The sequence below is a fragment of the Suillus clintonianus genome, assembly GCF_016758775.1.
Source record: "Suillus clintonianus strain FC179 chromosome Unknown DEU56scaffold_75, whole genome shotgun sequence".
Lineage (NCBI taxonomy): Eukaryota > Fungi > Basidiomycota > Agaricomycetes > Boletales > Suillaceae > Suillus > Suillus clintonianus.
Genome location: NW_024539299.1, coordinates 97106 through 112726, shown reverse-complemented (window position 1 = coordinate 112726; position 15621 = coordinate 97106). Strand labels below are relative to the sequence as shown.

The 15621-nt window shown below is 49.8% G+C and overlaps 6 protein-coding genes across 6 annotated transcripts; 2 read left to right on the top strand and 4 right to left on the bottom strand.

Annotated features, from left to right (window-relative positions):
- Nucleotides 1-18: 18 nt before the first annotated feature.
- Nucleotides 19-3722, top strand: DEU56DRAFT_862026 (uncharacterized protein). Its single transcript, XM_041355339.1, has 6 exons — nt 19-162; nt 211-378; nt 437-585; nt 635-773; nt 832-926; nt 975-3722. Exons 1-6 carry the CDS (start codon nt 142-144, stop codon nt 3310-3312), a joined length of 2910 nt encoding a protein of 969 aa, XP_041205192.1. The 5' UTR covers nt 19-141; the 3' UTR covers nt 3313-3722.
- Nucleotides 3627-7199, bottom strand: DEU56DRAFT_535069 (uncharacterized protein). The gene is made up of 6 exons (XM_041346683.1): nt 7049-7199; nt 6830-6997; nt 6634-6776; nt 6440-6578; nt 6313-6389; nt 3627-6263 (listed from the first exon to the last, which is right to left on the bottom strand). Exons 1-6 carry the CDS (start codon nt 7091-7093, stop codon nt 3941-3943), a joined length of 2895 nt encoding a protein of 964 aa, XP_041205191.1. The 5' UTR covers nt 7094-7199; the 3' UTR covers nt 3627-3940.
- A 109-nt stretch (nt 7200-7308) lies between these two features.
- DEU56DRAFT_534996 (uncharacterized protein) lies at nt 7309-8120 on the bottom strand. The gene is made up of 3 exons (XM_041346681.1): nt 7795-8120; nt 7615-7740; nt 7309-7555 (listed from the first exon to the last, which is right to left on the bottom strand). The coding sequence occupies exons 1-3, from the start codon at nt 7975-7977 to the stop codon at nt 7517-7519; spliced, it is 348 nt and encodes a 115-aa protein (XP_041205190.1). The 5' UTR covers nt 7978-8120; the 3' UTR covers nt 7309-7516.
- On the bottom strand, nt 8065-10119 carry DEU56DRAFT_535067 (uncharacterized protein). The gene is made up of 4 exons (XM_041346682.1): nt 9632-10119; nt 9434-9576; nt 9062-9386; nt 8065-9013 (listed from the first exon to the last, which is right to left on the bottom strand). The coding sequence occupies exons 1-4, from the start codon at nt 9918-9920 to the stop codon at nt 8265-8267; spliced, it is 1506 nt and encodes a 501-aa protein (XP_041205189.1). The 5' UTR covers nt 9921-10119; the 3' UTR covers nt 8065-8264.
- Nucleotides 10120-10626: 507 nt separating this feature from the next.
- On the top strand, nt 10627-11481 carry DEU56DRAFT_742620 (uncharacterized protein; the record flags this gene model as incomplete). The annotated part of the gene is made up of 5 exons (XM_041348947.1): nt 10627-10868; nt 10916-11092; nt 11150-11270; nt 11327-11356; nt 11410-11481. The coding sequence occupies 5 exons, from the start codon at nt 10627-10629 to the stop codon at nt 11479-11481; spliced, it is 642 nt and encodes a 213-aa protein (XP_041205188.1).
- Nucleotides 11482-12133: 652 nt separating this feature from the next.
- DEU56DRAFT_821497 (uncharacterized protein) lies at nt 12134-14660 on the bottom strand. Its single transcript, XM_041354112.1, has 9 exons — nt 14105-14660; nt 13940-14054; nt 13795-13877; nt 13493-13728; nt 13358-13424; nt 13262-13309; nt 13072-13208; nt 12892-13021; nt 12134-12833 (listed from the first exon to the last, which is right to left on the bottom strand). The coding sequence occupies exons 1-9, from the start codon at nt 14258-14260 to the stop codon at nt 12366-12368; spliced, it is 1440 nt and encodes a 479-aa protein (XP_041205187.1). The 5' UTR covers nt 14261-14660; the 3' UTR covers nt 12134-12365.
- Nucleotides 14661-15621: the final 961 nt, after the last annotated feature.

Below are 15621 nucleotides of genomic sequence, written 5' to 3'. Positions count from 1 at the left end.
TGTGACACGTTGCGTTAACGCCAGTACTAGTACCGTTGTGCGTTTAAACTTTACTATACAATGCAGTCAGTTTCTCACCGGCACCTGCCTGGAGGCGGAGGCGCTCGCTGCAATCTGAAATCTACCTTATGAACCCAAACGATGCTATCCAAAAAGCCAAAGGCAAGAAGGCGCATATCCACCATCGAATAAGTATCTGATCCATAATAGAAGGACTCAAAACAACCCGCTCCTGAAACTGAGGAGTCGCAGGACGATAATGTGAGCCAACTGTTGGGCGTCATTATAGCGGCCATCACTGTCACAAAAGACCTTGTTCCAATCAACCTTGCAAAAGGCATCCTCGGAACAATTGCAAACATCCTGACAATTGCGCAGGTGCGTTGACAGAACACTCGTTGGATCTGCACCATGGATGCTCACAATGTCTGCATAGTCAGTGATCAAGAACAAGTCCGATTTCCGGGCGATAGCCAACAAGTGCGACACCATCAGGAAAGTCCTTGAAAGAGTGACAAAGGATCTTGATGCTGCCGCAGTCAATTTACCAGCATCTTTGAGGGATGCTTTATCGGAGCTTAACATGTAGGTAGAACCACCTTCAGCATCGCCACACATGGATAACATCATGTAGATCAGTTAAGCGCATCCATAATGAAATCACCTCAAAAATGGAGCGCAGATTTTGGAAGAGGCTCCTCTCTGTCACAATTGATCGCGACCAGATCGCTGGGTGGGAAAAGGACCTAGATCGCGTCCTCGCACTATTCAACGTATGTCTGTGTCACTTCATTTCGCCTTCGCTGTTGAATCAATGAATGGCGTCTCAAGTTTGAAGCTATCGCTGACATCGCGATGGACGTGAAATTTGTGAAGAAGCTGGCTTTGGAATTCAAAAGCAATATTCCTAGTGTCAATGTTCTCAAGTAAGTTGTTATTTTGCCACGTGGTGTATACCCTCCTAATTCAATCAGGTATCACCCAACTGAGCCTCCACCACGACCTTCAATGTTTTATGGCCGTGACAATCTCGTCGCGGAGTTGACAAACCTCGTCGTCAACAATGAATATATTGCGTTGATCGGTCCGGGAGGCATGGGAAAGAGCTCCCTTGCCAAAGCCATCCTCAACGAGCCACTGATCAAGGATAAATTTGCTGATAGGCGCTTCTTCGTGACCTACGATGGCCTGGATCCTTCAACCATCACATTTGAAGCATTTGTGACCCGTTTCGCGGGAGCCCTCGGCATTGAGCTTGCTGGTGCTGATCCTATGCGCCACATATCTGCCTTTCTTCGTTCTGCCAGGACTCTCGTTGTCCTCGATAATGCTGAGACCTTTGAAGAGGCCAGCGGATCATTGGCGCTGAGGGACATCCCACCTGCCATTGCTGAAATTGCCGACATCCCCGGCGTCATTCTGATTGTCACGTCACGTAGTAGAAGGAATGCACCCAACGTGCCATGGATAGCGAAGGATATTCCGCCGTTGGATTTGACCTCTGCTCTAACAGCTTTTTTTCAAATTTATAACAATGACAATTGTAGCAACGCTGAAGAAGACATAAAGGACCTGCTCAAGGAATTGGATTTTCACCCCCTTTCCATCAATTTACTCGCCAAGGCCGCGCAGCAAAATAGCTGGTCTCCAGCCACTCTGCTGAAAAGATGGAATAATAGACACAGCAAGGTACTTGACCCTGGCGAGGGAAAGCTCCAAAGCTTGTCGGACACTATGCAGCTATCGCTCACCTCGCCGTCAATTCAAAACCTCGGCGACGGTGGTCGTCGTGCACTCGCTATCATTGCTTTCTTTCCCCAGGGCCTCAATGACACGCTGGCTAGCAATTTGTTGCCGTCGCTCCCGCAAGTCGACATGATTTGTGATGTCCTTTGCAGGCAATCTCTCGTTTATCGCCAAGACAGCTTCATCAAACTGCTCGCTCCCATTCGGCATTACGTGCGAGATTCGTTGCTACCACCCGATTCCACTTGTCTGGCAGAGATACGTGCCTTCTACTATCGTACCGTCCGACTGTGTTCAGAAGAACGAGATGTTCATGCTCATATCATTATCTCGGATCATCTAAACATTGAGCACGTGGTCGTCTCCGACCTTGCACACGTACCAGATAGCACAGGAGAGACTTACGACATTTGCTGCCAATTTTTGCGGGACTTGCGGTGGCATCTGCCTCGCCCAACTACGCTTGCCCCAGCTATTTTCAACATCATTCCAAACTCCTCCACATTGACACCAAAAGCAAACTGCCTCCGGCAACTGGGGTGGCTCTATCGGATGCTTTCTCAGCTCACCGAACAAATTACGGCCTTTCAAGCTGCCAAAGCTCTCTACCTCACTGCCGGCGACTACGAGGATGTGGCAATCTGTGTTACGACCCTTGCAGACATATACAGGTGCCAAGGTCTCTTCATTCAATCCCAACGGGTCCTCGAGGACCTCCAACGCTCCCGCTCGTGGAAATATCTCAGCGGAACAACGAAAGCCCAAGTTTGGTATTTCCTGGACTCTGCCAAAATGTACACGTTCACAGCATCTGCAGACGAATTGTTTGTAAAGTCCATGGGAGATAGTGCATGGGGCTTGATATCTAAGGTTCGGCACTGGGGGGCCCAAATGTATTATGGCGGTGACATTGTCCAGGTCAAGATGCATTTAGAAGACCTTCTCGAGAAATGCACACGCACTGGAAACCTCCACGACCGTAAGGACGCACTTTGGGTGCTCGCAGACGTTGCGTTTTGCGCAGGCAGGTTATCCGAAGCGATGGATATCCTACAGAATATAGTAGAAATGTTCGAGGGGCAAGATTGTGAGAATCTCCTTTGGTATGCCGTTTGGAAAGCGGCTGTTGCGGGCCATCAGGGGGATTTTGCCCTCGCGAGGGAGCTTATCCAGAAAGCCTTCAACAAAGCCTCCCGATCCCTTGAATTCCTTGCGCTGCGCAGTGCCCGTACATTTCTCCACACATCCTATGTCTCTGCCAGCATCGAGCTCACCGCTAGCGAGTACGATAGGGCCGAGTCTCACTTCACCGCCACGATCGAAAGTTGTGACATACAAGGCGAGCTGCTCGTTAAGGCGTTCAGCACCCGTGGGCTGGGCGAGGTTGCCTTTGCGCGTGGTGACTTCCCTTTAGCCACACATCGATTCGCAGAAACACGGTCTTTGTGCACTGAGATGGGAGTGCCTCCCCGGAATTTGTACAGTTGCGTACCACTGGATGTTCTACCGGACAGATTCGAAGGATGGGCGTTGTTCTTGGATGGTCGGTCGCCGTGTGTTATGTAAATTATAATGTTACACTGGTCTGCAGTTGTATGTTGTACGATTATTATACCAGTTTCACATCCATACCAAGATACAGACCAGAGATGGAGCAAAAGTGTCATTACTCTTCGATCTACTCGACTCCTCGCTACAGGACTCGTTGACTGGACCATTACTCACTTCCCGCGGTGTCGATGCATCCGGAATTTCAACCTGGGCTAGAAGATTCCACGCGACCGCAAGACGCTGCATCGTGAACGATGCAATGGACGGGTTTGTCGAGGTGATTCACGGGACACTTCTAGGTGTCCAGGCACTGGTCGTTTTGCACTGCACAATGGTGCCTTCGCCATCCTTGCACACTGGCAGACAACTATAGATGTTGGCTATAACACTGGCAGATGGATGCGTTGACAACTTGAAGAGTCGGGGCTTCGATGAACATTCATCAGTCTGCCCTGAAGCACAACTGATTTCGGTATCGGAAATGAATGGGATCTTCCCTGCGACCTGATGTGGACCGGCCGTGTGGTTAATGTTATGCCATGAATACGAGGTTATCAACTGCTCCGGGTAAATCGTACGAGATACAATGAAGTTACAACTTGGTGTACAACGGTAACTTACTGTATCATATCATGATCGATATCTAAATATTCACAAATGGTGACCGACCCTCCAAAAACAACTCCCATCCTTTGAATCTGTCCGGCAAAGCATCGAACGGGAAGCAACTGTACAAATTTCGCGCACTCACTCCCATCTCAGTGCACAAAGCCCGTGTCTCCGCGAAGCGCCCTGCAGCTAAAGTAAAGTTATCATATGCAAAGGCAACCTCGCCCAGTCCACGGATGCTGTGTGCCTTGATATCTAGGTTGCCTTGTATATTGCAACCTTCGATTGTGGCGGTGAAATGAGACGCAGCCCTGTCGTACTCGCCTGCGGTGAGCTCTATACATGCTGAGCTATATGATTGTTGGAGGAATGTATGTGCATTACACAGCGCCAAAAATTGGAAGGATCCTGAGGATTTGTGGATGAGCTCCCTCGCAAGGTCATAATTCCCCTGCTTGCTCAGGACAACAGCCTTCCGGACGGTGAACCAGTAAGCATCGCCCGAATGTCCTCCCTCGAACATGTCTACGATTTTCTGTAGATTATCCATTGCGTCAGATAACTTGTCCTCGCAAAATGCAGCTTCTGCAAGCCCCTCAAGTACGTCCCTGCGGTCGAAGACATCTCCGGTGCATTGCGGGATCAGGTCATCTAAGTGTGTGTGCACCTGGACAGTGTCTGCCCCATGATACAATTTGGCCCGCCAGTGCCAAATCTTGGATCGCAAGTCCCAGACACGATCTTCTGAGGGTTTCACAAATAATTGATCCGCAGACACTGTGAATGTGTACATCCGGACTCTATCCAAGGCGCGCCAAGCTTCGGCTTTCCTATGTTCGCTGAGTGACTTCCAAGAGTCGGAGTGCTGAAGATCCTCTAAGAGATTCTGGGATTGAATATAGCGACCTTGACATTTCAGCTTGTCTGCACGGCTTGTAAGACAATACGCCATGCTCTCGAGGTCGTCGACGGCGAGGTAGAGTGCCTCGGCAGCTTGAAAGGCCCGTACTGCTTCAGCGAGCTGAGAAAGTGTACTGTAGAGCTCCCCGAGAGTTGACAAACAGCATGCTTTTAGCATCCACGTGGAGGAGTTCTCGACGATGTTAGAAATAGCGAGGGTAAGGGTAGTCGGACGAGGCAGATGCATCTCCAAGCACCACAAAAACCGCCAGCAAACGTCATAGATCTCTCCTGTGCCATCTGGGACGTGGGCAAGTTTGAAAGCAACTACGTGTTCGATGTTTAGGTGATCCGAGATAATGATATCAGCATACTGATCACGATCATTTGAACAGCAGTCGATGACGTCATCGTACAACGCATATATCTCTTGCAAACACGCGGAGTCAGGTGGGGGCAATGAATCTTGCACATAATGTCGAATGGGTGCGAGCATCTTGATGAACTTGTCTTGGCGATAAACAAGTGATTGCATGCATAGAACATCGCATATAGCATCGACTTGCGGAAGCGATGGCAACAAATCACTAGCCAGGTCCTCGTTGAGACCCTGGGGCAAGAATGCGATAATCGCTAAAGCACGACGACCGTCCGCTCCGAGATCAAGGACCGACGGCGAGCTGAGTGACAGCTCCATGGTGTCTGACAAGCTTTGCAGCTTCCCCTTTCCGGCGTCGAGCACCTTGCTGTGCCGATCCTTCCATCTCTTGAGCAGCGTGGCTGGAGACCAGCTATTTTGCTGTGCGGCATTCGCGAGTATATTGATGGAAAGGGGGTGAAAATCCAATTCCTTGAGCAGGCCTTTTATGTCTTCTTCGGCATCGCTACGACTGGCGTGGTGATAAATCTGGAGGAACACTCGTTGAGCAGAGCTCAAGTCCAGCGGCGGGATATCCTTCGTTATCCAATGCACGTTCGGCGCATTCCTCCTACTGCGTGACGTGAGGACCAGAATGACGCCAGATATATTAGCAATCTCAGCAATAGCTGGTGGTATCTCTCTCAGCGTCGACGATGCACTGGCCTCTTCGAAAGTCTCAGCATTGTCGAGGACAATGAGGGCGCTGGCAGAACGAAGAAAGGAAGATATTTGGCGCACGGGATCAGCACCAGCAATTTCTGTGCCAAGGGCTCCCGCGAAACGAGTCATAAAAGTCTCGAAAGTGATGGTCGAAGGATCGAGGCCATCGTAGGCCACGAAGAAGCGCCGATCAGTGAATTTCTCCGTGACGAGTGGCTCGTTGAGGATGGCTTTGGCAAGAGAACTCTTTCCCATGCCCCCCGGACCGATCAATGCAATATGCTCATCATTGACAACGAGGTTCGTCAACTCTGCCACAAGATCATCGCGGCCATAAAACATAGCAGGCCGTGACGGAGGCTCAGTTGGGCGATGCCTGATTGCGTTTAGAGGACACTCATAACCTGACGAAAATAACGACTTACTTTGGAGCAGTGATACCAGCAGCATTACCCTTGAGTAGCTTCCTCATACCAACCGCAATGCCAGCAGTCAGTTCAAACTTGAGACGGCATTCAGCAGGCAAGCAGGCATGCTGTTACAGAGACATACATTGAAGAGTGCGAGGACGCGATCCAGATCCATCTCCCATCCAGCGATCTGGTCGCGATCGATCGTGACAGAGAAGAGACTCTTCCAAAATCCTTGCTCCTTCTTTAAGGCCACTTCTGTATAGATGCGGTTAACTGATCTGCATGGTGCCATCACTTTCCGGTAACAATGACATAAATCTGGCTCGCGCTCACATGTTAAGCTCAGACAAGGCCTCCCCCAAGGACCCTTGCAGATCATCTTCGGTAGCATCCTTGGTCGCTCTTTCGAGTCGTTTCCTGATAGTTTCGCATTTCTTGACTATCGCCAGAAAATCGGACTTATTCTTGATCACCGACTACACAGACTTGAGGATCCTTCATGAAAATTCGGAAGATTACGCCAACGCACCTGCGCGATAATCAAAATGTTGGCAACCGTTCCGAGGATACCTCTCGCCAGGTCGATAGGAACGAGGTCTCTTGTAATGCCGATTGCCGCTATAGTAACACTCAACAATTGGCTCACGTTGTCGTCCTGCAACTCCTGGGTTTCAGAAGCGGGTTGTTTTGAGTCCGTCTGTGATAGATCAGATACAAAATGGTGACACCTAGATACGTGCCTCCTCACCTTCAAATTTTTGGACCTTCCCGCCTTTGGCTTTTTGGAAAACATTGCCTGTGTTAGTGTAGTGGAATGGAGTAAATTTCAGTCACCAAACGAGCGCCTCCGCCCACCTCAAGGCGGAGTGGGAAATTGCGCTGCTTAGGTGCATAACCTACCGGGCGTTATTGGGGCGTTAAGAGAATTTGCTTCTCAATCTTCAAGTAGATTTGAAAACCTACATGAAAGTCATCATAATGATTCCTAGACGCGCATGTCACATGTCACACCGCGTTGTCACGGATGTGCAGGCTGCAGCGCTCATCCTCTGGTTCCCGCCAGTTCCCGCCTGCCCAGCTCATAATGCATAATGAGTCTTCAAAATCAAAGCGTAATTTTTTATAACCAAGTCTGTTATCGCTACAGATACTCATGCACACCGGCGCTAATCTCGCCTCCCCTAGTTCAGACCGCGCCTTTGCTGGAAATTGCGCTTTAATTTTCTGGTTTCGCAAACGGGTCTTCCTCGTCATTCTAGCCAATACATATGAGTTCCACGAGCGGTTGGAGTGGTGAAACACTGGATTCCCTACCTGTTCTTGCTCTTTCTTCTTCAAAATTCCCGTACGCCTCTCGCGCCCATGCTCTACTAATTCTGGTTTCTTCATGATCTTCCCCTTGATCTCCTCTTGCAACCCGCCGAGCTTTTCTCCAAGACCCTATGACGCGACACGACTCAGTTTAGCTTTGAGACGCTATATGATGTGACTCACTGCTCCCTGGCCATACGCAGGACCGAGCCCAAGGGCTCCTGCATGCCTTTGCGGCGGAAGCTGACTGTCGTCGGTGGACGCTTCAGGTGCAGCTTGTGTTGGAGTTTCGGTGGAAGATACAGTCGATCTTTTGGGTTGGGTATTCGTGCCCACAGCGGAGGGGTGTGCGATAGACGAAGCCATTGTAAAGTTGAATGGGTTGGGTAGGTATTCGATATAAGGAGAACGTAGCTAGTACGAGGACTTGCCTGGGTTTTATACTCCTCGTGTGTTTTGTGAGCCACCATACACACGTCCTGTTCAACCCGTGACGTCAATGGATAATCTGACGTCACCCGCTGGGATCGGAACAAATCCGCAATGCGGCGCAAGAAAACTCTCGATTATCTGTCAAGTACTCGTAGGCGTCACTATAAAGCTATTATCATAGGCGTGGAGTGGGAAACCGACAAAAGAAAGCGTAAAGCAAATTAAGCCGCATGAACAGCAGCCGTCGTACCAGCCACAGCCTTATTATCTTTGGCGCTAGCACCAATGCCATGTATCAAGCCCCCCTCAACACCACGGATCCCATGGATGCCAGCGAATGGGCCAGCAGCGGGACTCTTAGCAGCACCGACAATAGGCGCAACGCCGGCACCGCGAGGCAGTCCGCCAGCGACATCACGAGTCACTTTGAAGCCAGCGGACGTGGCCTCTACTGCACCTGCAACTGGAGAGACTACCTTGGCGCCCTGTACAACACCAGCGAGAACACCCGCGGGGCCTGCGGAACCACCGGCAGCGAGACCCTCAGTCGCTCCGAGAAGTGGCTTAACGACGACGGCAGCGCCATTCTGGATACCGCCGGTAACATCACGAGGAGTCTTTAAACCACTGACTGGATCGCCAAGGGGAGCGATAGCGATACCCGCACCGTGCTTCAACGCTGCAGTAAGCTTGTCGCGAGAAACCTTGAGACCTTCAGTGCTTCCAGTTGAACCACTAGAACCAGGAATAGTAGCTTCGCTTTGTTGCTTAGAGCCAGCCGTAGCAGATTTGGGTATAGGAATGCACGTATCCATAGCAGGAGCAACGAAGAAGCCCTCAGCGCAGTCTTTCACAATGCAGCGGCCGTTGCCACAAGTAACGGTTTCATGAATAACGCCCTTGATGTCCTTGCAGTTCTCGCCGGTGACGGGTGCTTTTCCGAAAGGAGCTGCCTTAAGACATCCACCACCTATGAGGATATTAGAGTCTGACATTTATTTGCGAAGAGAAAACTTACAAGTGGTGGTATCAGTTTTAACATCAACACACTTCCAGGGTTGACCAGTAGTGGTACCAGGGATGCCACACATGGTGCGGCCAGCGGCGCACTGGGGCTCGCTATTACGACGGGACAGAGGTGCCTCACTGGGGCACTCCTTGAAATGACCGCACTTGCCATTGCACTCCATGAGGTGATCAGGACATTTGCAAGAAGTGGGCTTCTCGGGAGGGAAGGCTAAGTAACCGTCGATGCATTCAAAATCGCATGGGTTGGAGTCCGTGCAAAGAGCACGGGCGTGATCAGGGTAAGAGCAGTGCGAGCCCGTCGAAAGGCCTTTGACCTATAAGACAGTTAGCGAATGCAGCGATTAGTTCAAAAAAAGCTTACCATGCCCGAGATCAAGGCCTCGACCTTGCCGTGGTTGCCGAGGAGCTTCACAGCTGCCTGTGCAGCGACGTTTGATTCCACGAACTTGACAACATCCGAGAGGCAGAGGCAAGCTTCGATGTGGCCTGCGACGGTTGCTCTGCCTGATTCAAAGGAAGATCAGCTCTTGAGTCTCGGATCGAAAGAAAAGTAGCGTACCTTGGCTGTCGATTATCTCGTTGAGAATCAGGTCAGACTTGAGAGAACCGCAGACATCGTGCACAAGGGCGCGTCTCCAAGGAGGCGGATTCTTAGAAAGAGCGAACGCGGTCGATGCAGAGAGGACGGGGACAGCAAAAGATGATAACCTCATGATAAAGAACGACTTTGAAAAAGAAAGTGGAATAGGATGCGGGGGTGAGAGAAGTGAGGAGAGAAGGAAAGAACTGAAGGATGAAAGGACGACGAAATGCCCGTTATATATGCTAGGACTTGCGGAAGAAGCCATTATATTAGATTAGTACATTCGCTTATGAGTCTCTTCACAAAATTCACGGCGGTTTGTTTGACAAAACATACCTAGTGACGTCACGTGTAGCGGCGTAGATTTACGGACTGTTCACAAGTTCACAACAGTCAACGTAAAAGCGTTGGCATGGCTGGTGCTTGGTCCAAGCCTAAAGCCTGAGGAAGAGGCAGAGACTAGGCAAATGCTATTTCGCAAGGTGAGCATAGGAGATTCAAGAGGTAAGTGAGACTCACGGGGGCGGAAGCACAAGATTTCAGGGCTAATACATAATTATCAATTCAATAGTGGAGCAATATTAGCCTCCGCACAGCGTTGCCAGAGTCCTAGACGTGCAAACAAACCAGGCTCTGTTCACCAGATTTCTGCAGCTTGACAGCCGGTCGAAGTAAACTTTGGTCATTCGTATCATAGTACTGTCCAGACTATAATGGTGGCAGATTCAGGCAGAAGCACGATATCGGAACTACTCGGGATAACCAACCAAAGAAGCAGTCCCAGTTGCCCGTATCGTTCCGAACCCGAACCGTGTAACACAGCCAATACTCCACGCCGGGGCGACTCGCGAGGCTCGAGCGTCAGTCACCAAATATAAGTACAGGGTGGGATAGGTCATTGTCGTGAACGTTGACGACTACCCGAGCTCTTGAAACCTTCACTGTAACACTTTGGTGACACTAATACATAAATGAAGATCGTCACCCAGGAAGAAATCGACGGCCACACCAATGCTACCATCCGCGGTGCAGCAGAAGGCGTACTCTTAAGCGCAGCCGTTGCTATCCCCGGTACAATACTGCTCTCCCGCAGATGGGCATCCTTTCGAGCACTCCCTCTGCCCTTGAAGGTCATGGGCACTGTCATAGTGGTCGCGCCTTGCTTATCCATCCAGGCTGAAAGGCGCGGTCTAGAGTACGATCGTGCGCACTGGTAAGTCTCAATTCCTGAACCAAATATCGCACTCCAACATCCCGCAGGACCGGCGCAGGTAAAATGGAACTAGACAGAGAAGCAGCAGAGGCAGAAGCACAATGGCAAGCTCTGAGCACAAAAGAAAAAATCGGAGACTGGGCATCACGACACCAGTACAGTATCATTCTTGGAAGCTGGGCTCTGTCAATGGCAGTCGCTGGCAGCATCATTGCAAAAGATAGGTTCGTTGCTTCCTTTACATCGACAGTTCTTCCATGTTCTGATGTGAATATGTGCAGACATCAGACGTTACCCCAAAAGATCGTTCAAGTGCGTATGTGGGCACAAGGCTTGACTATTGGCGTCTTGATCGGCGCCGGTATCCTCACGCACAATCAGCGTCAGGCCGCCCTCGAGCGCGTGAGTTCCGAGCTTGACGTGTCCACATGGTGCAGATACTGATTTTTTCCTTCCAGCGACCGGTTGACCACTCATGGCGAGCCCTGGTGCGTGAAACCACCTTATTTCCCACCCGAAATACTCATCGTCTTTTCCACAGATCGCAGAACAAGCCAGGGAGAAGGAGGAAAGAAGGGTGCAGTTGAGCACTCCCAGTCTCTCCCCTTCGTAGAGTGCTTGGACTTGTTACCCCACCTATAGACGGATGCGACCATCTCATCATTATATTACCTTGCAAGTAAGGTTTCTGGAGTCGATGCACAATTGGCTCATTTTTCGACCCTCGGGTTCCCAGTTCGAATATCCCTGCTCAGCCAAATTCTTGAATTGACGCCTTTCTGTGGTGCGCATGTGGTGCAGAGAGTGACAGCGTCACTCGCACCTTCTTGTGGGTTCACTAGTTCGAATATTTAGTGACGCTATCTCACACTCAACTGTAACCATGGAATAGACTATTCTACACAAGCATGTTTCTTACACAAGCCCAGATCTGATGCTCGTTGATGCGTGTATGTCCTTCGCCTTGGATTTTATATCCACAGGCCCTTACTGGGAACGACGTCTAAACTTGATTGGACAGTCGGAACAGTGTCACACTACTAGAGGAGACATCGGAAGTACGAAACATTGTCATTTTGCAAACCAGCAAACACCGACCCCCCGAACGCCTCATGGTACAATGTATCCTTATGTGCTGGTAACATCTTTTGGTAAGCAGTCTCTCGTGTTCGAGTGGGGATCAACATATCACCCCATCCAATATTTCTCAGACTGCATGTGTACACGTACTCGCTCTAACATTATACACGCAAACGAACGGGTCATTGGTAAACAGACAACAAGTTGCAGTATTGTAGCAACAACATAAGACGGACGATCAGAGACTACGTCTAAATCCCGTATGACAGTGGAAATACATGATGGTGATATGAAAGCAAGGAGACGCGAGCATTTGAATTGATTGTCCTTGAGACCAGTCTGAGTCGTCGTGGGGTAAATAGTGTCCATGGTATAAGTATCGTTAGATCCTTCGTCATCCTGCAGAAGCACTCCAAGTCATGCTACTGCCTCCCGCAAAACATCCACCTTCAGATGTAGCGACTCAAACTTCCCCGCCACGCTCTCTATTCGAGAATCTACCATCTGCGGGCGCGAGATAGTCGGTCCCCATTTCGTCCACCAGTCCTCCACCGCCTCTCGAGCGTCAAAAGCAAATAGGTCGATGTATTCCTCCCATGTGTCACGTAAAAATTCTTCTTCTGCTTCGTCCCAGTCGAGCAACGCACGCTTGCTTGCATCTCGCAAACCGACATCACGAGCCTGCTGTTCAGGACCCAAGGGCAAGCATACGAAATCTCGTTTCCGTAGTTCAGAAGATTGTGTTGCAGCGCAACGTGGCTGCCGCAGTTCTTCGTAAGCGGAAAGGAGAAGGGGCGTATGCGATTTAGTTGCTGGGAGAGAAAAGAGAGTCGATAATGTCATGGCATCCTCTATCGACATTGCAGCATTATGCGACCCGTTGGGCTGCGAAAACCAGTGATCAATGGGTGACGTGTATGATTAGAAAAGTGAATACGCATACCATCAATGGGTGGGCGGCCTCACCAACCAGCACTACCCTTCCGCTCTCGTGGACCCAGTTATCAAAGGGTTCGTAGATAGTATGGCCGGTCGGAGTCATAGTCTGCGCAAGTCTCACTAGCTTTTGTGCTCTATTGACCAGCATCAAGCAATGTCGAAGAAAATGAGCCCGCAAACGCACCTAGGTTCAAAGCGGTCCAGCTTCAAGAACTTCTCATCCAAAGGCTGTGACCGTGCCCATGAATCCGGTGCTGGTCTGCCTTCCGTAGGAACATGCATAACTATAGCATATTCTTTCTTGGATGACTGGGGATCAACCTTTTGGAAGATTAGGCAGTGATCTTTCAAGCATTTGTGACCAGGATACGCACGGTGAGCAGCCCATGCATCGCGCAATCATTACCCAGCCATAGCGACCACTAATCAGGCGTTAATAACATATAAGGATGTGATGCTTATCTTCATACCTCCGGTGAAACCGTTAATTTAACAAGATCCTTGTGTTGCCGCATCAGATCTGTGGGCACGGTGATGCTATAAGCGCCAATACGCGTTAGCCGTAAGAAATGAGGATCAACCCGAGTAACAAGAGCACTGCTTACTTCACCGATACGCGTTTGTCCAAAACGCCATTCATTCCTTCAGGACCAACCACCACAGACCGCACGATGCTCTTGTACCCATCCGCGCCTACAATCACGTCCGCAGACAATTTAGCGCCCTTGCGCGTAGTCACAACGCCCTTCCACGGATCGACCGAGACGACCTCCGTGTTATACCGGAATTGGACGCCAGCATTTTTGGCAAACTCAACGAACATCGCGTGCACCGCACCATGCTATTATCAGATTTGAAGGTTTTCATCAAAGATCCGGAAATGTCGCATATCACGAATGTGGCGAACCTGTATATATAGAAAATCCGCCGCCAACGCCTTCATGAGCTTGTCGTGGAGCACGAGCGGACCGAGTTCTTCCCCAGATTTGCCTGCAATGGAACTATATATAAGGATACCGACAGATAACGGTGATCTACCGGCGGTATCGTACCGTCCATGAAAGTGAACCTGTTGGCCTTTGTTGAAACTCGGGCGATAGCAGGTCCGAGCCCCCAATGATTCAGCAGGCGCGTCATATTTGGTGGAGATCGTATTCCGCCACGACTCTGATCTGGTTCATATCGACCATGACTCGACAGTGGAACGAACTACTCACATTGCACCTCCCATCGCCTTGCTCGATAACCAATACTTGGTGCCCCGCTTCTTGTAACGCGTATGCGCAAGCGACGCCTGCGATGCTCCCTCCTACGACTATGAAGCGCAACATCTGAGAAGTTCTTCTGGGCATGTTCAACGGTCCTCCTGGCATAGCGAATGATGAATTCTATAACGAGGAAGAGAACGGGGACGAGTCCAAGGTAGCAAATGGTTATGTAGCTCAAGAGAAGCAAACTAAAGTTCAAATCAGTGACTCTGCCCCGCGGTGACCGGTCGGGTGGTGGACTTAATCGTCCTTGGGAATAACCCAGTAAGTAAAAAAAGACAGTCAGAAGTAGGGAAGCAAGCCCATTAATATATGATTCGCTACATGCAGTGTGCACCAGAATCGTATTAGATGATTCTCCGGATCCTTGATTTTGCTGGTACAAATCAGTGCATTCGTTATCAGTTTCTCATCATCACACGCAGGTGTGGTCAAAACCGGACATCCCACGACGCGTACATGCCGTGACTCTTTGTCGGAAATTTGTGAAAGTGGTTGCAATAAGGTATTCTTTAAATGAATTTGGTAGGTATCTTGCGACATTTCAATATATTGCAACAATATGGCAAGAAAGTTGCAACGTGCCGAACCATTGCCGTACCATTGTAGGTCCATTGCAATCGATTGCAATGCAATTGCAACCGCATTTCTATGGCAATTTAAAGACCGACTCTATTATTTAAACCCATTTCAAAGGCCATTTTGCCTTTAAACCTTGAAATGCCTTGCAAGGCGCTGAAATCCAAATTAGGAATTTCCGACATTGTTCACTTACTGCGCACGCTGGAGAAGGGTTTCGTGTTTCTCGTACGGACCTAAACATTCAGTGACTTGGTAGACCAAGGAATTCAAATGGCAGACAATAAGTTATCATGTGCAGCAGCTGCAGCTGAACAATTGGGACTTTTGCGCGGTCTGGACTCTGGGGAAATGCCGGGGTCATGCGAGGTCATGCGGGTGTAGTTGGATGCGCTATTCTGGCTATTTTGCTTGTTTCCTTGTCGAAGGTCCGATTGATCGCCACCACGAGCGATTAATAAGCCGTCCTGTGATTTGGTTAGAGCCTGATACGCTGAAGAGTCTAAGTCAGCCACAATTGATAAGAATAGCGATAGACGGATCAAGAGCTCTGGTACTTTCCCGAGTGGTCTTTGTACGGTCACAGTCGGCGTTCCCTTCCACCGCTAAAAGGACTTAGCCTGGGATGGCATCATGGGTCCTGATGGGTCCCATGCATTCGCTACAGCACCTACGCCGAGCGGAATCAAGTCTATCGATGTGAAAATAGCTGTAGGGAAAGCTCCATGTGTGAACGTAAAGGCACATTGGAGCTTTGCAAGATATATATTCAACTTGTTACCATAGCCTCTCAATCGACCTCACAAATTACACGTTAAAATCGCATAATGTCACTCTGCTCAGGGCTTCCAAGGGCTTCCACCGATAGTACAAGGAATCACTTGAGA